Here is a 24,168-nt window from a genome sequence, read left to right as displayed (position 1 = left end):
GGCAGGCCTGCACAGTCAAGTCAGGGTTTTCAGAATAAAGTGCAAAATGTTCAAGATAAAGGCAGCACTCCACAGTCAAGTCAGGATTTTCAGAATAAAGTGCAGAATTTTCAAAATAAAGGCAGGACTGCACAGTCAAGTCAGGGTTTTCAGCATAAAGTGCAACATTTTCAAAATAAAGGCAGGACTGCACAGTCAAGTCAGGGTTTTCAGAATAAAGTGCAAAATTTTCAAAATAAAGGCAGGACTGCACAGTCAAGTCAGGATTTTCAGAATAAGGTGCAAAATTTTCAAAATAAAGGCAGGACTGTCTGAATAAATGTTTTAAAATAGGGCTGGGTTTAAAAAATAGATTTTCCGATTCATATCGATCTTCATTTGAAAGATCCAAAACATCGATTCATAAAATCCTTAGATCGATTTTTTAATGTGTGTAGATAGATAGATAGATAGATAGCCTAGATATAATACTAGTGCAAAAGGGCCAAAACATAATTTAAAACGAGGTGTGTTTTGGACATTAAATTAATAAATTACATTAATGTAACTGCTTTTCGGTCAATTTAATGTAAACATGAATATTTTAGTTAGACAGTTCCATCTTTGTACAATTTACAACATTAGTTTTGTGAACGTCTCTTTCATAACCAAGCAAACTGGTGATAAAACTGAAAAATCTCAGAATGAATCGATATCTAATCGAATATCGAGTTTAAAAACCATTGAAGGTTTCCGATTGGTCGGTTTTCTGCTGACATCACTGAGCAGCTGTTGTCTGGTTGCAGGCGGCGGACGGCGTGTACAGCATGGTGACGGACCACCCGGCGCCGCAGAGAGACAGAGACAGAGACAGAGACAGAGAGAGCTCCGCCCCCTCACAGCAGCAACAGCAACAACAACAACAACAACAACAACAGCAGCAGCAGCAGCAGCGCCCCCCTCTGGTGTGTGTCTGTGTGTGTGTGTTGATGTGTCTTAGCTCCGCCCATCGAATCTGTCAAACACTGGTTGTGTCCTAAACCCCTCCCTCCTCCCTCCTCCCTCCTCACTAGATAGTGAATTCAATATAGTGACTCACTGGTCAAATGAAAAAACACTTTCAGACACTACTCCGCCGCACAGTTAATGACGTATTACGTTGCGTAATTAAAACGTTCCGACCGCGATCGTAACGGCCGGTGTAGCATAGACCTACGGGTGTATAGGTACCAACATAAAAAGAGGAGTAAAGCAATATATTAAGCAGTAATATATATATTTAAGCATCAAAGATGTTCAATCAAACCCACATAGTTTGAAACAACGTTCAAAACAACGTGTCACAACTAAGCATAAAGTCCGCTAGCTTAATGCTAACGTATAATGTAAAACACCATAGACGGGCTAACAGAAATTAGCATCGCTATCCAGAGTCTGTGGTCAGTTTATAACGCTTGTTAGGAAATTTGCTCCGATGTTTGTTGTGGGAGTCTGTTGAAGCCACGACCGGACAACTCTGGCAGCTGGACACATTTATTGAGGCTGCTGCACTACTGCATTTATTTGGTAGCTACACCGGTCACTACTTCATTTATTTGGTAGCTACACCGGTCACTACTTCATTTATTTGGTAGCTACACCGGTCGCTACTTCATTTATTTGGTAGCTACACCGGTCACTACTGCATTTATTTGGTAGCTACACCGGTCGCTACTTCATTTATTTGGTAGCTACACCGGTCACTACTGCATTTATTTGGTAGCTACACCGGTCACTACTTCATTTACCTCCTACCTCCTGTCTCCTACCTCCTATTGTGTGTGTGTGTGTTTGTGTGCACCTCCGTTATGATGTGTGTATGTGTCTTAGCTCCGCCCCCTTCTCCTCCAACCAACACACACTGCAGCGTTAAGGCGTGATGATGTCAGAGGTGATGTCAGAGCTCCCTCTGCTGGACGCTGAGTCGTACTGTTGGTGACAGGACTGATGTTAGTTATTCATTTTTATTTTATTAAAATATATGCAAAACGATAAAAACTTAAATTATATTTAATGATACAAAGGCAAATAACTGTGCAGGAGAAGAATATAAAATACAAAATCACTGAAACAGAAACAACCAAAAGAGAAGAGGAAGAAGCAGAAAAGGGAAAGAGAAGGAAAAAACACAACAAACAAACAGATTGTGTTGTGGATGAAGTTAGAAAATCAGCTCTGTGACTAAAACACCAGTTTCTACTAGTACTACTACTAGGGATAGTTGACCCAAAATTGAAATTTCACTCATTATCTCCTCCCCCTCATGTGGACTAAGGGCTGGGAGAAGTTTCAGAGTCCTCCGTGGCTTCTCTGAGTTACAGGGGGTCTCGGCGTAGCAGTGCATGTCCATATGACGGTTGCAAATGGATACCAACTGTCTTCATAACAAAAAGACACACCAAAAAACATCCAAATAGTAGGAGTTTTGTTAAAGCGAAGTGTTTTCTCACTACATTTATGAGCCTCCGCACCGTGAAATTCTTTGACCGGCGCAAGACAGACTCATGTTTTCATTCATCAAGAATTAAAGTCAGAGGTTGGAAGACGATCACATACCGTCGTAGTTCCCACCATAAACGGAGATTCATACGGCGGCGTTATTCTCATGACTCGCCACGAAACCGAAAGTAAAGAAACGCTGGTCGGCTCGCCCAGCATTTCCACCACCACTAATAATAACAAAATAACCATAGAGACAAAACCATAGATTTATCTACAATGGACCATTAACAAGTGGTAACGGAGATTCATCCACATTAATATGAGACTTTTTTATAACCACATAGAAACTCCTCGTCCCTTTTATTAAATTTTAAAATACGACACATTATTGATCACTGATCGGTCTCTGTTCCGTCCTCAGACTCGTCTGGAGCCTCCGAGCGACAAAGTCCTGACCGGGGTGAAGAGTCTGAACCTGGACGCCCGCGGTGGCCCCGCCCCCCGGAAGAACCAGGTGAAGATGATCTCCAGCTGCCCGCTGCCCCACGCCGAGCCGGGCCCCACCGCCGCCGCCGCCGGCCCCGCCCACGGCGCCCGCCTCAGCCCCAAGCCGAGCTCCAACCCGACGCCGCAGGACCAGATGTACTCGCAGATCACCATGGCGATTGGCGAGCGAGGCGCGGCGAGGGAGAGGAAGGAGCGAGGAGGCAGCGGCTTGGCTCCGCCCCCTCAGCTCGCCGCCGCCGCCGCCGCGCCCCCGGACCCCGAGTACTCGCTGCCCTTCGACACCCTCAACAAGAGCGTGATGGCCGACCTGCTGAGCTCCCATCAGCCCCGGGGCTCCGAGTCCGGCGCCGACCCGCTCTACGACAGCATCGACGAGATGAAGATCAGGAACGTGTTCCCTAGCAACGACGCCGACGACGACGCCCCTGGCCCCGGCTACAGCAAGGTGGAGCATGTCTTTTTTTGTTTGTTTGTTTGTTTGTTTGTTTGTTTGTTTTCTTTCAACTTTATTTAAAGGGATACGCCAACATTTTTTTTTTTTCGTGTCTTGCCTCACTCCCGAGTCCATGACCAGCAGATAGACACCATCCTTTCAACTGTGCGTGCAGTAACAAGGGAGATAGATCCATATCGCCCGTAATTAGCTTAGCTCAAACACTGGAAGTGTATAGGTGGGCGATTCCACCAAAAGAGTGCCATTTCTGTCCCCAGCATATTAAATGTATAAAAACATGTAATAATATAATATAAATTGCATTTAATTAATAAACAAAGCACCATACACATGAATCACTGTAGAAATTAAAGATATATAATTTTTAATTACTATAAAAAGGCTTTCAAAGCACTGAAACATAGCCTTTGTTGCATGTCCCCAGAGCCAAACGCTATAGTTTACCACAATGCATTATGAATAAAATCCTTCTAAAATCTCATTTTTTTTGCATATTAGTGTGACTTAATATTATATCTACACTTATATAACATTTTTTAAATTAAAACCTAATTATATTTTGGTTAAAATTCACATTTTAGTCCCGTCCCCAGGTTTTCACTCAGTGCTGTTACCGGAACACATTCTACACTCTAAAAGTTTTGGACCATTCCACCAGTGACATGTTCTGCTGGAAGTGACATCATTTAGGTCTTCTGAAAGTCATGGGAAGACCAACATTAAATTCTGTAATTTATTTTTCCTGAAATTGAATGATATTGTAGCTATGTCAGGGTCCGTCACTCTTAAAACTCATTCCTGTTACCTAAATTATCTCTAGACAGTGTTTGTTGATATCAAAAGTAAAATATTCAGTTAAATCCTAAGAATGTGCTCTGTGTGCTCAGGCTATTAGTATAGATGCTATTTGGCTAGATTTCACACAATTGCTGATTTTATGCTAAAAACTCATTGCTGTTACCCTCATTGCTGTTACTTTTTCTTCAAAAATGCAATGATAAAAGCAGCAATAAATTAAATAAAGTAGCCTGAGATTGACCAGTACTCATTTTGAATGAGTAAATGTGTATATTAAAAAATTCTATACTGAAATGGGATGAAAAATGAAGTTTAATTTTTAAGAGTTACAATGAGCAAATGGCACTTTTTGGCGGAATGACCCAGGTAGTGTTAGCCTGCCTCCCACCTAAAGTCGCTAATTAGCTTAGCTCAAACGCTGGAAGTGTATAGGTAGTGTTAGCCTGCCTCCACCTAAAGTCGCTAATTAGCTTAGCTCAAACGCTGGAAGTGTATAGGTAGTGTTAGCCTGCCTCCACCTAAAGTCGCTAATTAGCTTAGCTCAAACGCTGGAAGTGTATGGGTAGTGTTAGCCTGCCTCCACCTAAAGTCGCTAATTAGCTTAGCTCAAACGCAGGGAGTGTATAGGTAGTGTTAGCCTGCCTCCACCTAAAGTCGCTAATTAGCTTAGCTCAAACGCTGGAAGTGTATGGGTAGTGTTAGCCTGCCTCCACCTAAAGTCGCTAATTAGCTTAGCTCAAACGCTGGAAGTGTATAAGTAGTGTTAAAAATATGATATATAGCTAAACTCTCGTTCGTTACTACTGTTCTCATTCACATTACGTGCTGGTTTTCTACCCGGAAGTAGAATGTAAACAACAAGGAGATTCGGTCTATAGGTTTAACTTTAACATATTATCTCTGTGGTAATAAGGTGGAGCACATCTACGACGAGCCCGAGGGCTGCGCCGCCGCCGCCGCCGCCGCCACCGGCAGAGGGAAGCGATCCGCCCTCCCTCCCTCGCTGTACGACGACCCCGAGGAGATGAGGGGCGACGCCTGGAGGGTCAGGGGAACGGCGGCCGACCCCAAGGGCCACGAGTACCCGTACAACCCCCGCGTGGACGACTACGCCGTCCCCAAACGGCCTCAGAGGGCGTTCCCCGGCGGCGGCAGCCACGAGGAGGGAGGAGGAGCAGGAGGAGCAGGAGGAGGAGGAAGAGAGGAAGACGGGGAGGAGGAGGAAGAGGAGGAGGAGCAGGAGGAGGAGGAAGACTCAGGCTACAACAACGTCATGGTGAAGATCGCCTAGAGACCACGGCGACTGTCATCAATAGTCAATAATCAGTGATGAATCCGTCTCTTTATGGTTTTTATTCCTGTTCAGAGTTCAACAAATCAATAAACATGTAAACAGGAAAATAAATATGTAAACAAGAACTTAAACATGTAAACAATAAAGATGTGAACAAAGCGTGGTGGTTCTGTCTCTGTGTCTTCCACCTTCATCACCGACGGCGACGCTTCACGGACCAAGTGGCTGATGGGAAGAAGACAGAGGTGAGGTGATGATGTTGAAGATAAAGAGGTAACAGTGTTTTATAGCTACGCTGCTATCCACCACTTTATTTTCCCATGATCCATTGCGTCACACCACAACGGAAGTGGGTTTTCAACTTCCGTTTCACCCCGTAGTAGCATTCTAGCGAGCGGCTAACTGGTAGCGTTAGCCACCGGTGTAGGTACCAAATGTGGGGGCTCCGGGCTGCCAAAACCGCCCTGACTAATCTGATGTTTGTTAAAGCAGAAGTAAGCGATCCGGTCGTTTTGGCTAATGCTGCGTTCCAGGCAGGCTTTTGAAACCGCAAATTACAGTTTCAAGTCACAACTTACGACTTTGTAGCGTTCCAGGCAACCCACTCGTGTTTCTCCGACCTGTTTTACCTGTGAAAGTCACTATAACGGCCACTCGTAACTTCTGACCTGTGAACTCGTACCAGATCGAACTGGTACGACTTCACAGGTCGGAAAAACACCAGTTACGGGTTGCCTTGAACGCACCATAACAGTCCTCGTCCCTACGTCACCACATTCAGGTGCATCCCTTGGCTGCACACACAGCCCTGCATGCCGTTCTCTCTCCTCATTGGATAAAGGTTGTAGGATACGAGAAAAGTTTTCTCCTGGCTCAGAGCAGAGCAGAGTGACTGACAGACCCGTGTTTCAGACCAAACACTCTATAGAAGTGATTGCTGTCGGAAGATACAACTATTTAAGACTTATTAACACAAAAATATCACTTACTTCTGCTTTAAGTCTATAAAACGAATTACTGAACAAACATTACTATTTCTGTGTGCACGTTTTTGTAATTAGTCATGGTTATCGTAGTTGTTAGCTTTGCTGCTGCTGACAGCTAACAGCAGTAGCTAAGCTAACATCAGGACATCAGCTGTTATCCCTCCCGTTGTCGGACACGACATGAAACTACTCCAGTTAGCTCAGTCATGTTGGAACAAAGATATCCGCTGGAGAAAATATTTTTTTCATGGACCGTTTATTGAGTTATTTAAGACACTGCTAACGGCTAACAGCTAACGGTTAGCCCAGCTAATCTAAATGTAATGAATGGAGTGTCATGGCGACACTCAGCGCCGTTCTCCTGAAAGTGGTGGATAGGCTTAGACTGCTGGGGGACACATCTGGTTACATGGAGCCCTCCCCTCCTCTCCTCTCCTCTCCTCTCCTCCCCTCCTCTCCTCTCCTCCTCCTCTCCTCTTCTTTCCTCTCCCCTCCTCTCCTCTCCTCTCTGCTCCCCTTCTCTCCTTTCTGCTCCTCTCCTCTCTCCTTTCCTCTCCTCTCTGCTCCCCTCCTCTCCTTTTCTCCCCTCTCCTCTCCTCTCTCCTCTCCTCTCCTCTCCTCTCCCCTTCCCTGTGTGACAAGTGCATGGTCCAGATGTTTCTGTCCAGCAGGGGGCAGCATCTATTTATTTCTGAAGTTCAGACAGTTCACAGTTTTTCCCACATTGCTCAAACACATTTCTTGAAGCCTCTGGCCTGTTTTCTCAAAAACCTTAAAACATAAATCCAAATCTTCAGACTACGTTCACAAACTCACAAACGAGTTTTCTATCAAAGTCAAACTGTCACTTCACAACCAGTTCAAAACCAAACACTGTGTTCAGATCAAACACACAGTAAAAAAACATCTTCACCACAGAGCGTCTGTCAGACACTGCATGAAATCATTCAAGACACAGCCGCATCCAGGGCTTGTAGTTATGTAACAGAAAATGTTTATTGTAAAATGCATTTAGTAAAGAAATATCATAATTTACATCTATACATTTAGCACTTTCATAAAAACTAAATCTAAATAAAAAGCACATTACTGCACAAAGTCACTGAGGTTCATTCTCCAACATGTTTTACAACACAAGTTTATCACAATGTGAAGTGAGTTTAGTGACTGAGAACGTGTGCAAGGCAATTTTATTTGTATAGCCCGTTTTTACCAGCAGTTTGTCTCAAAGGGCTTTTACATCCCATCATAACAACATCCTCTGTCCTTAGACCCTCACATCCACTGAGGAAAAACTCCATGGAAAACCCTTTTAACAGGGAAAACCAGGAGAAAGCTCAGGACAAGGTTTTACAAAAAAAAAAAAAAGAGCAGATGAGTTCTGCAAATTGTGACTCAGTACCTGAACAGTGGTCAGGTCATTATAGTTTTAAGATGTTAATTAGTTTTTATTTTTATTTAGTTTTTAAGAAACATTTGTGAAAGTACTCTCTTATTTTTTTCCGAAACAAATAAGAGAGCACTTTCACAAAATGTTTCTTAAACACATCTCTACATGTGTGACACTCATTCTTTTCTTTTCCTGAGTTAAAATATTCTTGCTGTGTTGTTTAGGAATAAATATCAACGTGTTTTCTTTGCATTATTATTATTATTCAAGGTCTGAAAAGACTTGATATTTTTGTTATTTAGACTAGTTTAGTCATTTTCAGCCAATAAAATCTCTAAATGACAATACTTTTTTAGTTGATAGAATAAAACCAAAAAAATTTAATTTAATTTTACTCCAACACATACCTATAAATAGTAAAACCAGAGAAACTGATCATTTTGGGAGTGGCTGTATAATATAACATAGTTTAAAGCAGAAGTAAGTGGTCCGGTGGTTTTGGCTAATGCTGCGTTCCAGGCAGGCTTTTGAAATCGTAAATTACAGCTTCAAGTCAGGACTTACGACTTTGTAGCGTTCCAGGCAACCCACTCGTGTTTTTCCGACCTGTTTTACCGGTGAAAGTCACTATAACGGCCACTCGTAACTTCTGACCCGTGAACTCGTACCAGATCGAACTGGTACCACTTCACGGTCGGAAAAATACGAGTTTCCTTGAACGCACCATAACAGTCCTCGTCGCTACGTCGCCACATTCACGGCGTCCCTTGGCTGCACACACAGCCCTGCATGCCGTTCTCTCTCCTCATTGGATAAAAACTGTAGGATACGATAAATGTTTTCTCCTGGGCTCAGAGCAGAGCAGAGGGACTGACAGACCCGTGTTTCAGACCAAACACTCTATAGAAGTGATTGCTGTCGGAAGATACAACTATTTAAGACTTATATTAACACAAATATATCACTTACTTCTGCTTTAAACTTTAGTTTATAGCAGTGATCGCAGTCTGTTGTGTTTTATTGTTACAACAACAGATGAAGTCTGTTCTAACTTTGCAGTACAACTACAAACACAACTCATGGAGTTTGTTTAATGTTCTGTTGTCTGACTCTGTGTGTGTGTGTGTGTGTGTGTGTGTGTGTGTGTGTGTGTGTGTCTTTGCCAGTGGCAGCAGGGATGAAACAGTCTCTCTAGTTACACTGTTCATGTCCAATATGATTAATATATCCTGTCTCATTTTAACTCATACAATTAAAATAAACTTATCTGGTTCACACACACACACACACACACACACACACACACACACTGGTTCTATCAGTCTGTTTCCAAGCTGCAGGGCTGAGCTCTGATTGGCTGAGACGTCTGAGCTCTGATTGGCCGAGAGCGTCTGAGCTCTGATTGGCCGAGAGCGTCTGGAAGTTATTTGCAGCTCTTAGTGAGTCTGGTGGTATTTCCTGGATTCATTGAGTGGACTTCTCTCCGTCCCACAATGCATTGCTGCTGCCGCTGCTGCTGCAACAACGTTTAAAGTGATGACAGACTCACAGAGAGTGTGTGAACAGGACACACACACTGTTCCCACCAGTGTCAACACACACACACACACACACATTGTTCACAACAGTGTTTTCAATAAACGGTGGAATGTGTTGTTATTGACTAAACAAGAGAAGAAGAAAACCACAGTGACTCAGCACAAAACAAAGAGAAGAAGAAGAAGAAGAATCAGAGAGTCAGAGAGAAAATAAACTAACAAAGCTTCATACTAAAGTAACTGTAATGTACTAAAGTAACTGTAATCCAGTCGTTACTCACTAGATAATAACACCTGTTACACTGTAGTTACAGTTATAGATACAGTTAAAACACCCTGGAAGATTTAGTAACTGTGAACTATCCCTTTAAAGGAACATTGTGTAGGAATTCCTCCCATCTAGCGTTGTGGTTGTATATCACAAGCAACTCAATCGTATTTTTCATGCTGCATTCACGTGAAATTGGGCAGACGGCAGACAGCACCAGGCAAAACAATACACGTGACAACATGTTGTCATGGCGATGTGGTATTGTTTTACCGTCTTTCTCTGGACTTCTGTGACTAAAATGACATCTGGTTTGTTAGCGACGGTGTTATGGCCGATAGGGGTTCGGCCTTGTGTGTGTCTGTCTCTCTCCCTTCTCCTCCACAGCTCCGCCCAGGCCTCAATCAGTGAAACGAGGCTCACCTGGTCCACTGAGTTAAAACCCTGCAGCTGACACCAGAGGGCGGGGGCAGTGCTGGGGACTGCTGGGCTTGCCTGCCTCCCATCATGGCTTTCTGTTTTAGTTTGTCTACTTGTTTGTATCTGTATATTTTTGTATTAAATCTCTTTTAGTTAAGTTAGTGCCTTTGTCTTTGTATTTTGGGTCATTGTTGGGTCCCTTGTTATGCCCCTCTGGGCCAACAAAGTACTGGGGCGTAACAATTGGGGGCTCGTGTCCGGGATCTGAACAACCATGAGGTGAAGTGAAGGTTTGTAGCTGTTGTGTGAGGTAGTAGTCTAGTCTTCTTTTCAAGATGGTTTGTGATTTAATTGCCTGTCTGTGTTTGCTTGAGAGTTCCCTGTAAGGTAGTCGTCGGGCAGAGAGAGACTCTTGCCACTTTGTTGTTTTGCCTTTCTTATTTTTGGTGGTGAAACCTGGGTGTGGGTACGTTTTCTGTGTGGCAGTGGGCCTTGCCTTGGTCCATTGTTCACTTGCAGAGTTCAACGTTTAAAGAAGCCTCCCGGGAAGCCACTGAAGACTAGATAGTTAACCACATTACAGGGTGCCTCTCCACAACGTCACTCTTTAGCAGAGTTGAACAGCAGTGTAATCACAATCTCTTGTGGGTTGACTCTACTTCTACTTTTAGTTTCGTCTGGATTCTGTGTGTAAAATAGTAACAGTAACTTTTGGGATGTGACTTTTTGTGTGGTACCTGCACAGTGCGTTCGTTGGGTCGTTCGGTTGCAGCTTAGGTGTAAGTTGGCAACATTTTGTGTAGCAGTGGCTACTGTGTGACCTCTTGTGTTGTGCTGTTGCAGTCCACTTTTCGGTTGAGTCACTTGTGTATGTTACTGTTTACTTAGTTGTGGCTTCGTTGGACCTTGTGTGCGTCTCTCCATAGATCAGTGGATCTTTGTGTGATGGAGTTGACTTGGTGAATTATAAGGTCTGTGTCCGTTGGTTAATGGCAGACTGCTTGGTGGCCATTTTGTGTCGTGGCAGTTCAATTTGTTCGGGTCTTTGTGTGTTGATAGACAGCAACTTGAGTGACCCTTTAGGTTGTGGCTGTGTTCGATTTTGTGTTTGGTCACCTGCAGTGTTTAGTAAGTTTACCTTCGTTTCGTAGTTTCCCTCATGGTGGTAGCCATTTAGTTATCTGGTGGGAGTGGCACCCACTTGCATGGCTACTGTTTGGCTGCTCACTCTTTACATCGAGTGGCAGTGTGTTGGTTGGCCTTTTTGTATTTTGATCTTGTTGGATCCACATTGACCTTTTTGTTGTCCTGACCACAGTCCCAGGGTTTATTTTTTGATAAATGTATTGTTGGTGCTCTGAGTTGAGGCCAGGTTTGGTAGTCCCTGTAAAAATGTCACAATGAATAAATGATATGTGATTAGTATTATTCATTGTCTTAAGGGAGGGGGTGTTATGGCCGATAGGGGTTCGGCCTTGTGTGTGTCTGTCTCTCTCCCTTCTCCTCCACAGCTCCGCCCAGGCCTCAATCAGTGAAACGAGGCTCACCTGGTCCACTGAGTTAAAACCCTGCAGCTGGCACCAGAAGGCGGGGGGCAGTGCTGGGGACTGCTGGGCTTGCCTGCCTCCCATCATGGCTTTCTGTTTTAGTTTGTCTACTTGTTTGTATCTGTATATTTTTGTATTAAATCTCTTTTAGTTAAGTTAGTGCCTTTGTCTTTGTATTTTGGGTCATTGTTGGGTCCCTTGTTATGCCCCTCTGGGCCAACAAAGTACTGGGGCGTAACAGACGGCCGTCTGCCCGACTGCAGGTGAATGCAGCATCAGTGTAACGCTCCATTCCTCCTCACTGCGTTACCGCGGTGACTGAGCCGACAGCTCCGGTGTCTCCGCTGAGTTTCCGTGGTTACCGTTACCGTCACGCTGCCACTGAAGGTAAAAACATGGAGACACCCCATGGCAGCAGCACCGAGCTTACCCGCTCCATGGAGATATGAACAGGGCCGTATAGGGGAGAAAGGTGATGATAACTCTAGGGGCCCAGCGCCCAGTGGGGCCCATAAAAAACCCCAGTAGTCTAATCTTTGTATGACTGATTTATTCTGCATAAGACCCTGACTAATACTCATAGTACACTGTAAAAACTCTAAATCTTTCCAAGAATATTTGTCTTATTTCTTGTCCAAATGTCTCATTTCTAGTCAAAACTAATCTCTTTCCACTTAAAATAACTAAAAAATTAACTTGTTTTTAGATCATTTTCACTTAAATTCACAATAAAGAGAAAAATCTGCCAGTGAAAGTAAGTTTTTTGTGTTTGTAATAAGGAAGAAAAACTTCACTATCAGATTTTTTCTACTTATTCCAAGTGAAAATCTGCTTGAAAGAAGTAAAAAGTGTCTAAAAACAAGCTACTTTTACTATGATGTGTCTTATTTTAAGTATAATGAGATTTGTTTTGACTAGAAATAAGACAAATATTCTTGCTAAGATACTTGAGTTTTTGCAGTGTACTGCTGCATTAGTATCAAAACAAAGAAGGCTAAATAAAAAACGATAATACATATATGTATTACGTATACGTAGTCTAAGAAAAAAAAAAGGAAAGGTAAGGGGGAGGGGCCCACTTTAGTATTCTTTAAGGGGGCCCAGAATTCCTAGCAACGGCCCTGGATATGAATGATATGAATGGCTCATTCAGAGCTGAAGGGAACACTTCAGTTTGTTGATGGGGGGGGGGGGATTACTGCTTAATGAAAAACAGACTGAAGAACCAAATAATCCATTTTCATGAAGAGATAACAGGAGAAGTTACACAATGTCCCTTTAAGGAAAACATGAGTGATCAGACAAAACAGTTTTCTCTTATTTTTAATGGGATTCAAATTAAACTGTTGAGACATCTAGAAATAACACAATCATTTATCATCAGAGAGTCTGGGTACGTCAACTTTATATATATTATAAACAGATTAGTTTCAGTTCATCAACTGATTGGAAAAAAGCTGTTTATCAGGAACTAACCAACTCACTCCGTATCCCTCCGCCTGTGAGTTGGTTAATTCCAGATAAACAGGAGGTTGGGGGTGGGGGGGCATTTTATTCAAAAATAAGTAATGCAATTCTTACTTTTCCTGGTAATTAGTTACTTTATAATGTAGTTCATAGTAATTTATAATGTAGTTCATAGTAATGTAGTAATTCAGTTACTAACTCAGTTACTTCTTGGGGGAAAAGTAACTAGAAACTAGAACTGATTAACTAACTAACGTGTCCAACGCTGCAGAAGCAACATGTTGAGACACAGTGGAGAAGATGAACAGCTGCTTTATGGCTTTGTGTTTGTGACTGTCTGTACCACACACACACACACACACACACACACACACACACACACACACACACACACGCACTGTCTGTTGTTGATCTCTCAGTAAAATGTGTTTTTCATTCTGGGTGGAAAAAGTTTCTCAGAGAAGAAAAGAGAGAAAAGAGAGAGAAGAGAGAGTTACTGCTGCTGTTTAATGGATTCACCACATGTGGCTGCAGCTTCCTCTGATGGACACACACACACACACACACACACACACACACACACACTGCTGCTGAAGCCGGTCCAGTCTGGATCAGGTTGAGGAAGTTCCTGCTGTCTGAGGCTGCAGCTTCATCTTCATCTTCATGAATGAATGGAGAGAGGATGAGGAGGGTAAACACACACAGACGTGTCGGCCATATTGGATGTGTCAGATCTGAACTGACTGAACTTTATAAAACACCTTCTACAGAGAGTTGTAAGTTAAAGGGATAGTTCAACATTTAGTCAAACTGGCCCATTGCCATAGTCTCTATCGTCATAGCAGTAGGTTCGTTACCTTTAATTGTCGGTGCAAGCTGTTTTTAGAACGGCGGAGCAGAGCCGTGAGCTGCTCAGAGCTACGCTACAGAGGAGGCTCATTATGGGATTTCTTGGTTTCCCTCATCAAACTCATCAAATACACAATCCAACAACTCCACAACGCTCTGGTGGACAAGTTGTGAGCTGCACATTCACCACGCTATGAGATAATAACACAACGTTACCACACAGAGTTGTTTTAGAGGGAAATTCATGCAAAACCTCTGATGCACGTTGCCTTCAGGGACAGTTTTTCATCAACAGTCTCTGTATTTCCCTCTAAAACAACTCTGTGTGGTAACGTTGTGTTATTATCTCATAGTGTGGTGAATGTGCAGCTCACAACTTGTCCACCAGAGCGTTGTGGAGTTGTTGGATTGTGTATTTGATGAGTTTTGCTCAGCTTTTGCGTCCAGATCTGCCACATCCAATATGGCGGCGACGTCGACGTACTGTAGTTACTGTACGTCTACTGGTCAGCTCCTTCTTCTTCTGTGGTGGACACATGTTAGCTCTGAGCTCCTGTGTGATGATGTCACCATGTGTGGCGGTGATCATAGATGTATATACTGACTAGATGTCGCCCTCTGCTTCTCAGCGTACGTCAACACGGCGGCCATCTTGGTCAGGGGTTTCTGACCATAGACATATAAACGTCTGAGCAGCAGTCAGACCAGTCAGACCCTGTAGAACATGTTTCACTGTATTTATGCATGTGGGTGTGTGTCTGAGTATCTAAGTGTATGTTTAATACATTAAAAAAAATGACTGTTGTATCATAACTGTATGTCTGACATTTATAATAAACCAAACGGCTTGAACATCGGTTGAATATTCGGTGAGTTGTGGTGATGTTAATGGTTGATAGACCTCTAGTGCAGGAAGTAGACACGGCTTCCCCCTGACCAAGATGGCCGCCGCGTTGACGTATTCCACTCATTAGAGCTGCCTGAGATCGCAGCATCTAATCAGTATATATACCTATGGGCGGTGATGAGGTCGTCGGCGCAGACAGGAAGCAGCTGTTGTTTACATTTATTTCAGATAAACAGGTTTGTGTGTTTCACAGTGAGATGACATCACTTCCTGTGTGATGTCACAGTGACCTCACGTTACACTCACACATCATCATCATAATAATAACAACAATAATAATAATAACAATGAGAGGTTCATTAGCATATACCACTGGGAATAAAAGGACCTGAAGACCAAGGCCACGCCCCCCCGGCGCCGTGATGCGTTCACTGTCTCTGCTGCTGCTGAGGTCACTCATCACAGTTTGGTCAGTAGAAGTCCTGGTCGTAGTCTGTGGCGGCGTCCATCAGCTGCTTCATCTCCGCCACGCTGTCGGCCAGGTAGGAGGACAGCTCCTCTGGGGGGGGGGGGATTGGAGGTTAAAGGGATAGTTCACCCAACATTCAATTTCACTCATTATCTCCTCCCCCTCATGTGGACTAATAAGGGCTGGGAGAAGTTTCAGAGTCCTCCGTGGCTTCTCTGAGTTACAGGGGGTCTCGGCGTAGCAGAGCATGTCCATATGACGGTTGCAAATGGATACCAACTGTCTTCGTGACAAAAAGACACACCAAAAAACATCCAGATACCTCCATGCTGCTCGTATGTAATGAAGCCCCGACATGAGAAATTGTTCCGCCGGTCAGGAAGAGCAGTGAACTGAGACACTGGGAGCTTCCGCTACAAACAAGCTTGAAATATTGCCTTTTTTTTTTTTTTTCGGAGCAATTTCTCATGTCGGGGCTTCAATACAAGACGTACATTACATACGAGCAGCATGGAGGTATTTGGATGTTTTTTGGTGTGTCTTTTTGTTACGAAGACAGTTGGTATCCATTTGCAACCGTCATATGGACATGCACTGCTACGCCGAGACCCCCTGTAACTCAGAGAAGCCACGGAGGACTCTGAAACTTCTCCCAGCCCTTAGTCCACATGAGGGGGAGGAGATAATGATGAGGGACATTTCAATTTTGGGTGAACTATCCCTTTAATGACGTGTCAACAGGTGTGTGTGTGTGTGTGTGTGTGTGTGTGTGTGTCTCACCTGCTGCCAGTACTCCCAGGACAGCGGAGGCGGAGACGGATCCCAGGTTGTTGCGAGCGATGCAGCGATAGGTCCCCGAGTCTCCTGGCTCCGCCCCCTCGATCTGCAGCCAACTGGAGAGCTCGAACTTCAGAGGCCCGCCCCGAGACTGACACAGAGACAGGAAGTGAAATAAATAATAAATAATATTTAAAGCGACAAACAATTCACTGCCTGGAAACATTCAAAAAGGGAAGGGGGTTATAAGTTAAAGGTATAGTACGTAGGAATCCCCCCCCCCCATCTAGCGGTGCGGTTGCATATCTGAACGTATTCTTGATGTTGCATTCAGGTGAAATGGGGCAGACGTCAGACAGACAACAGACGCTGCATGTAACAGGATAAACAAGCGTCTATGGGTTTTTGTTCTGAATGCAGTGATTATTTTATAGTTTTGCTCTGCTTTATCTTTATCTATCTTTATTTGTCTCATTTGTTTTGTATACAATTTTAAACTTTAAAGTGAAAACAAACCTGTTTTTTCTTTCTTTCTTTTTTATGTATCGGCTATAAAATCTTGTTTAATTATAATGGATTAAGTCAATCCAAAGTGAAGGCTGATTTACATTCAACAAAACACATTTCTGTCATTTAAACAACTCAGACTTGAAGTTTAAAGGTATAATACGTAGGAATTCCCCCCATCTAGCGGTGCGGTTGCATATCTGAACGTATTCTTGATGTTGCATTCAGGTGAAATGGGGCAGACGTCAGACAGACAACAGACGCTGCATGTAACAGGATAAACAAGCGTCTATGTAAACAAGTGGTGTGCGTGACAACATGTTGTCATGGTGATGTGGTATTGTTTTACCGTCTTTCTCTGGTGGAGTAAAATGACATCCGGTCGGTTTGCCGACGGCCGTCTGCCTGACTGCACCTGAATGCAACACCGGCGCCTCCGTCCTTCCTCACACTACACAGTGGTGACAGTTTTAACAGGCCGTTTCCGTGGTTACCTACGGTCACGATGCAACATGGCCGCCTCGGTTCGGTGCGTCGCCCACTTCTGTATTTGTAACGACTTGTAACAACTCATTCTAAGGAACCAGAAAGCTTTACTTTGGATGCAGCTGTGATTCACCTTCAGTCAAATACGGATTTATGAAAGAGGGTTTGATTTTTGATCAGAAAAAGACAAATAAGTTACAGACTGGGACTTTAACATGTGTGCTAGCGTGTGTGTGTGTGTGTGTGTGTGTGTGTGTGTCTGACCTGGACAGAGATGTGGGGGTCGTCCCCCGGCAGCACCACGTCCCTCCCCTCCTTCCTCCACTCCACCAGCGCCATGGGGAACGCAAACACCTCACACAGGAAGACCAGGCTGCTGCCGCTGCCGTTCACCTGGCTCTGAGGGCCCACCTTGATGACGGGGACTGATGACATCACACACTGACTCAGTCTGATGCATAGATCAATAGACCGAATCTCCTTGTTGTTTACATTCTACTTCCTGGTAGAAAACCATCACGTAATTTGAATGAGATCAATAGTAGCCTAACGAACGAGAGTTTAGCTATAGATCATATTTTTCAGGCCCTATCACCGTTTAGACAAATCTGAAATGATTGAAGAAACATTACTATTTCTGTGTGTGTGTTTTGTGTTGCTATGTGTTGTATTTATTCAGTTTGGGGGAATCACAGAGTCTAGAAAGCATCAGTGGCTCAGCTGACAGGGACAGCTAACGGCAGTAGCTAAGCTGACGGCGGCAGCTAAGCTAACAGCAGGACGTCAGCTGTTAAAACCCTCCCGTTGTGGGACACGACATGAAACTACTCCAGTTAGCTCAGTCATGTTGGAACTATGTTAAAATAGTATAGTAAAAATAGTATTACTAATATAGTATTTTAATATAGCCTACTAAAATATTTTTTCATGGAGCGTTTATTGAGTCACTGAGTTATTAAAGTTAAACAGGTAGCTAACCGTTAGCCCGGCTAATCTCTGATAACCATGACTAATTACAAAAATGTGCACACATAAATAGTAATGTTTGTCCAATCATTGGTTTTATAAACTTTACAAACATCAGATTAGTCTAAACGGTGATATAGTGACATGAAAAATGAGAAACTCTCGTCCGTCACTATTGTTCTCATGCTGGTTTTCTACCAGGAAGTAGTTGTAAACAACAAGGAGATTCGTCCGTTCGTGACATGCATCATGACGTCATCTGTGTTTTTACCATAGGAACCCCCCCCCTCCCCCCCAAGATGGCGGCTGCGACGACGTTCCTCACAAGCCCGAATGCAGCATCTACGTGTATATATCTATGAGTCTGATGTAGGGTTGCAAAGGGGCGGAAAATTTCCAGTAAATTTCCAGAAACTTTCCATGGGAGGTTCAGATGGGGAATTTTGGAAATATTCCAAATTGGAAACTTTTCATTGGAATAATGGGAATTATTGGGAATTTATGGGAATTAACTGGAAATTGTGGGTAATTTAAACAAACTGTATCATATCCAAACATTTGTTTTGTCATAAGCAGACATCCATGCAAAATAATACAATTAAAAAATATGACATTTCAACAAATGTATTTGTGAGTTGCACTGTGTGCATGTGATTGAGGAGTAGCAGAGATATTCAAGTGTAATTGCATTAAATCTGGTTGTTTTAGCCAAGATTATGCTACAATATATTCTCCAACTATATTGTTAAGGGCCAACCTTCAATTTAGTAAATTTCGGATTTATTCCTGTTAATTCCCATGGAAAGTTTCCAACTTTGAAAATTCCTGGAATTTTGCAATCCTATGACATCACACACACACAGAGCTGCTCCGGGTTTGATTCCCGCCTCAACCGGGACACTGAACCTCACACTGCTCCAACATACCATGCATCTGTGTGTGTGTGTGTGTGTGTGTGTGTGTGTGTGTGTGTGTGTGTGTGTGTGTGTGTGTGTGTTTGTGCGTGTCAGAGTCTAAGTCGGTTCAGACCAACAGGAAACCAGTTTTTATTCTGGGTCAGTGTGAACAGGAAGAGGGACGAGAGACACTATAATCAAATGAGAGAGAGAGAGGCAGCTAAATTATAGACTAAGTGTGTGTGTGTGTGTGTGTGTGTGTGTGTGTGTGTGTGTGTGTGTGTGTTTCTCTGCTCTGAGTTTATTTCTTTCATAGGAATGTGCTGAGGAAACAGATCATGTGGCTCTAAACGATGTGTGTGTGATATTATCTATATAATCACACACACACACTCTCTACAGTCTGAACAGTCAGATCAAGTCTGAAGACGTTAACAGTCAGAACCTTTCAAAATAAAATGTTGGACAATAAAGTTTGTTGTGTGTGTCTGTCAACATGGGAATTGAACCCACAACTCTCTCTGCTTTGTTGAGAGAGGACAGGTTTGTCTACAATGTGGAAACAATCATGTGTAGAGTGTAGATTGTGGCTGTGAGCAGTGAACGAACCACCTGCACAACGTAGTGTGACGTACTTCCGCATCAGAACAAAACACAGATCACGTTGCTCTAAGGACTTCCTGAAAAATGTGGTACGATTTGGTGTTTCTACAGTAAATATTTTGGCGACGCTGGCAGTTTTAAAACATCGGTCCGTTCTGCTTCTCTCAGAAAATATTTGTATTGGAGTCAATGAGGAGCAGAGACAGACGTGGCCGCACACAGAGGCTGATTCTGTCAATTCTGTAAGTCTCTCTGATATTTTGAGCACATGATATGAGAGATAACAAGTTTGTCTTACAAATTCTGAAAAAATCATGTGTGTAGAGTGTAAATTGTGGCTGGGCCGAGTGCGGGAAGAGAAAAATTCAGGAATTTTTCTGGGCTTTCTCCCACTCTAACCGATGACGTCACCCACTCTGACACGAACATTCCGTGCAATACACAACCATTATAATCTCATAATTTCTCCAAAAATGATCATGGTCATTGATCAGGGATTGATCAAAAACTATATGACCTATCAAAACGTGGAGTAATACGACAATACACAAGACTTGTGTCTACTGTTTAAAGTTTAAATGGAGTCCCTAGGTGAAAGTATTTCTGAGCAGTAGACGTTTGTTCAACTCCAATGATTGGTCTTTTTCGCTCTTTCTTTTCACCCGTCCCATTGACTTCAATGCAAAATTTTCGCGAAAAATTCGTAAACTGTTGAGAAAAGTAATAGCACAGCGATCCCGATCGAACCGCACGTTTTGATATATAATTTGGACTAGTAGCGAACCAAAATTTGGTACGGAAGAGGAATAAGAAGAAAAAATCCACACAATAACAGTAGTGCCCAGTGCCCGGTGCGATGGCCCGTGGCCCTAATAAACCAAACGGCTTGAAAATCGGTTGAATATTCGGTGAGTTATGATGATTTTAATGGTTGATAGACCTCTAGTGCAGGAAGTAGACACGGCTTCCCCCTGACCAAGATGGCCGCCGCGTTGACGCATTCCACTCAATAGAGTTGCCTGGGAACGCAGCATCTAGTCAGTGTATATATATCTATGGACATGCAGAAGAAAGCACCTGAAACGACATCATGCTGTGACGTCATGCTGTGATGTCATGCTGTGATGTCATGCTGTGATGTCATGGGGCGAGGCCTACCGGTCTTGCAGGGCCCCTTCCCTCTGGTTTTGAGTTCTGGTCTGGAGAACGCCGCCTCTCTGAACTGACACATGTTCATGTAGGTGGTTCCATCGCTGCCGCACACCGCGTCCTGCTGCTCGCACACACACACCTGCAAAAAACTCAAAATCTTACCAAGAATATTTGTATTATTTCTAGGCAAAATGTCTAATTTCCAGTCAAAACAAATCTCATTCTACTTAAAATAAGACTCTTCACATAAAAAGCAGCTTGTTTTTAAACACGTTTTACTTCTTTCAAGCAGATTTTCACTTGAAATAAGTAGAAAAATCTGATAGTGGAGCAAGTTTTTCTTTCTTATTACAAGCACACACAAAATCTTGCTTCCACTGGCAGATTTTTCTACTTATTTCAAGTGAAAAATTGTTTGAAACAAGTGAAAATGATCTAAAAACAAGTGATGAGTCTTATTTTAAGTGGAAAGAGATTAGTTTTGACTAGAAATGAGACATTTTGACAAGAAATAAGACAAATATTCTTGGAAAGATTTTGAGTTTTTGCAGTGTACCTGCTCCTCTTCATCCTCCTCCTCCTCCTCCGCTGCTGCTCCTCCTGCTCCTCCTGCTCCTCCTGCTCCTCCTCCGGGCCGTGGCTCGGCCCGGCAGTGCAGTCCGGTGCCACAGCGTCCGTAGAAGACGCTCCGTCCCCCCGGGTCGCAGGCCTGACCCTCCAGGTTGCCACACTCCTGACAGCAGCCGCAGGCGTCCAGAACCAGACCGGCCCGGCAGCCGCGGGCCTCGGGGCAGAGGCCGCGCTCACACGGCCCGCAGCCCGACGGACCGCCGGGACCGGTCCGGTTCCAGGCCCCGCCGCCTCCCAGCTCCTCGTCCAGACGGTCGTAGTCCAGCAGCCGGTCGGTGTCGGGGTCGTAGCCGGGGTCGGGGTGGGGCAGCTGGTTGGGGAAGCCCCGGCCCGTGTGCAGGTTCAGACCGAGGCTCAGCAGCACCAGAACCCCCAGACCCGGCATCCTGGGCTCGGTCCGGTCCGGTCCGGTTTGGTCCGGTCCGGGTGAGAGTTACTGCCCTACAGCGCAAAAAGGGGGTAACTCATTTTTTGTCAAAAATGAGATTTTGTCATTTCTGGGACATTAAAGTGATAGTATAATTTTTTTAAAGTGGGGTTGTATGAGCGTTACACTGATGCTGCATTCACCTGCAGTCGGGCAGACGGCCGTCGCTAACAAACCAGATGTCATTTTAGTCACAGAAGTCCAGAGAAAGCCGGTAAAACAATACCACATCGCCATGACAACATATTGTCACGTGTATTGTTTTGCCTCGTGCTGACAGACTACTTGTTTACATAGAGGCTTGTTTATGCCGTTACGTGCAGCGGCTCTCGTCCGTCTGCCGTCTGCCCAATTTCACGTGAATGCAACCAACTCACGTATCCCTCCGCCCAGGGTTAGCGCCCGCCGATCAGCAGTTGGTTAGGTCCAAATAAAAACTGTGTTTTTCCTGCACTTTGAAGGGCTGGAAAAAATTATATTATAGTGAACAATGGAACTGTGTATTATTTTTCAGGTAAAACCTCTTTTAGGCCGTGAAAATAGGCCGTTTCTTTGGGTCTGTTCACAACACTGTATGTTGTAAATCTCTGGGCAGGGCTATTATGGGCTGGCGTTGCTAACGGGAGGAGTGCAGAGAGTCTTCTACTGCAATGTAAGTACTTAGGGGCTATTTGTAGATCATACAACCACACTTTTAAAAAAATGATACTATCCCTTTAATTTGCTTGCCTGGGTAAATAAATATTAAAGCAGAAGTAAGCGATCCGGTGGTTTTGTCTGACTTCCTGTCAGCAGATGGAGTTAGCAGTCCCCGCCCTCGTCCCTACGTCACCACATTCAGGCGCATCCCTTGGCTGCACACACAGAGAGGACTGCCCCTTTATGCCGTTCTCTCTCCTCATTGGATAAAGGTTGTAGGATACAAGGAAAGTTTTCTCCTGGGCTCAGAGCAGAGCAGAGTGACTGACAGACCCGTGTTTCAGACCAAACACTCTATAGAAGTGATTGCTGTCGGAAGATACAACTATTTAAGACTTAGATTAACACAAAAATATCACTTACTTCTGCTTTAAAAATGAACGGCTAATGCAGAGCTGAAAGGAACACTTCAGTCTGTTGATGGGGGGGATTAGCCTACTGGTTAATGAAAAACAGACTGAAGAACCAAATAATAGATTTTCATGAATAGAGAACAGGAGAAGTTACACAATGTCCCTTTAAGTTGGAGTTAAATCTTTTTACACAGCCAGACTGCTACTGGTAAAAGAAGGATTTGACCACTTTTCAGAATCCTAAGTTCAGTACAGTTTGACTGGACAACAGAAACACATTTAACTCATTATTATTATATATATTTTTTACCCTTCCTTCCTCCCGGGTCAGTCCGGACCGACACCGACAGAACCCGAGAAGAGTCGAGACAGACCGAGGAGTCACAGAGAGAGGAGAGAGACAGCTACAGCTGCAGCAGCGGCCCCAGGTCCGAGTCCCGCATCAGTCCGCCACACAGCCCCGGTCCGCCTGGTCTACAGCCTGGTCCGCTGCTCCCGGACTCGGACTCGAACCGTCTGAGGTTTGAACAGCTGAGCGGCTCGCGCTGCTCCGCCGCACTCAGACCGGCGCGAGACCAAGCGGCCGCGGCTGAGCACGAGACATCCGGTTACACCTTTCACAATAAAAGCTTCAGCATTTAGTTTAGTTTAGTTTAGTTTAGTTTAGTTTAGTTTAGTTTAGTTTAGTTTAGTTTAGTTTAGTTTTAGTTTAGTTTAGTTTAGTTTAGTTTAGTTTAGTTTAGTTTTACTTTATTTCGGACATGTTAAAAGAAATAAAACATAATACAGAAATGGACAGACATAACAAATAAAAACTTTGCAAAGACAACATATGAACAAAAAAACAAAGTAATAATAATAATTGAAAATGAAGACAATTTGATTTGTTTGTTTTTTCATATCTGAAAAGGAGTGGGAAGAAATAAAACGTATTTACTCCCACCCCTTATTCATAAATTATCTATCAAGTTATCTAGTCATTATAGTCTTTATCTAGTCAGCATCGATTCTAAAACTCGACTAATGAATGAATATTTATTTTATTGTATTAATTTATTTTTCTCAAGCTCTGCTTTTAGTGTGATATTTATTATGCACTGCCTGTAGCCTTCACTGTTGTTTCATGTTGGTATAATGTCTCTAACATGATAGGCTAATAATATAATAGCCTATTATAATATGATGTGGCTGTTAGCTTAGCTGTTAGCTGCTGTGTGATAGCCTATTAGCCAAGGTCAAACTTTATGATCCTTCATGTCCAACATATAAATAAAAAAAACACTCACACTAACAGAAACTGTCCTACACGATGCAAAAAAACAAAACGATGAAGTTAAGAAAAAGAGGAGGAACAAGCACACACACACACACACACACA

General features: G+C 43.6%; 3 protein-coding genes across 7 annotated transcripts in view; 1 reads left to right on the top strand and 2 right to left on the bottom strand.

The window, feature by feature from the left end:
- Nucleotides 1–5,510, top strand: part of dok2 (docking protein 2) — a 29,489-nt gene extending 23,979 nt beyond the window's left edge. The window contains exons 7-9 of the mRNA XM_085787984.1: nt 786–944; nt 2,882–3,412; nt 5,133–5,510. Coding sequence (XP_085644110.1) covers nt 786–944; nt 2,882–3,412; nt 5,133–5,510 — 1,068 coding nt within the window. The remainder of the gene's footprint in view (nt 1–785; nt 945–2,881; nt 3,413–5,132) is intronic.
- LOC146980638 (far upstream element-binding protein 3-like) overlaps nt 1–24,168 on the bottom strand; it is a 169,318-nt gene that overhangs the window by 119,675 nt on the left and 25,475 nt on the right. The window lies entirely within an intron of this gene.
- kazald3 (Kazal-type serine peptidase inhibitor domain 3) lies at nt 15,028–23,317 on the bottom strand. Its single transcript, XM_085785747.1, has 6 exons — nt 23,101–23,317; nt 21,238–21,752; nt 20,688–20,820; nt 17,329–17,489; nt 16,075–16,222; nt 15,028–15,384 (listed from the first exon to the last, which is right to left on the bottom strand). The coding sequence occupies exons 2-6, from the start codon at nt 21,694–21,696 to the stop codon at nt 15,296–15,298; spliced, it is 990 nt and encodes a 329-aa protein (XP_085641873.1). The 5' UTR covers nt 21,697–21,752; nt 23,101–23,317; the 3' UTR covers nt 15,028–15,295.

This window comes from Trachurus japonicus, chromosome 9 (assembly GCF_045865225.1).
Source record: "Trachurus japonicus isolate A0001 chromosome 9, Traja_1.0".
Classification (NCBI taxonomy): domain Eukaryota; kingdom Metazoa; phylum Chordata; class Actinopteri; order Carangiformes; family Carangidae; genus Trachurus; species Trachurus japonicus.
Note: the sequence above shows the minus strand (reverse complement) of the source record. Positions and strands in the feature narration are given on the sequence as shown.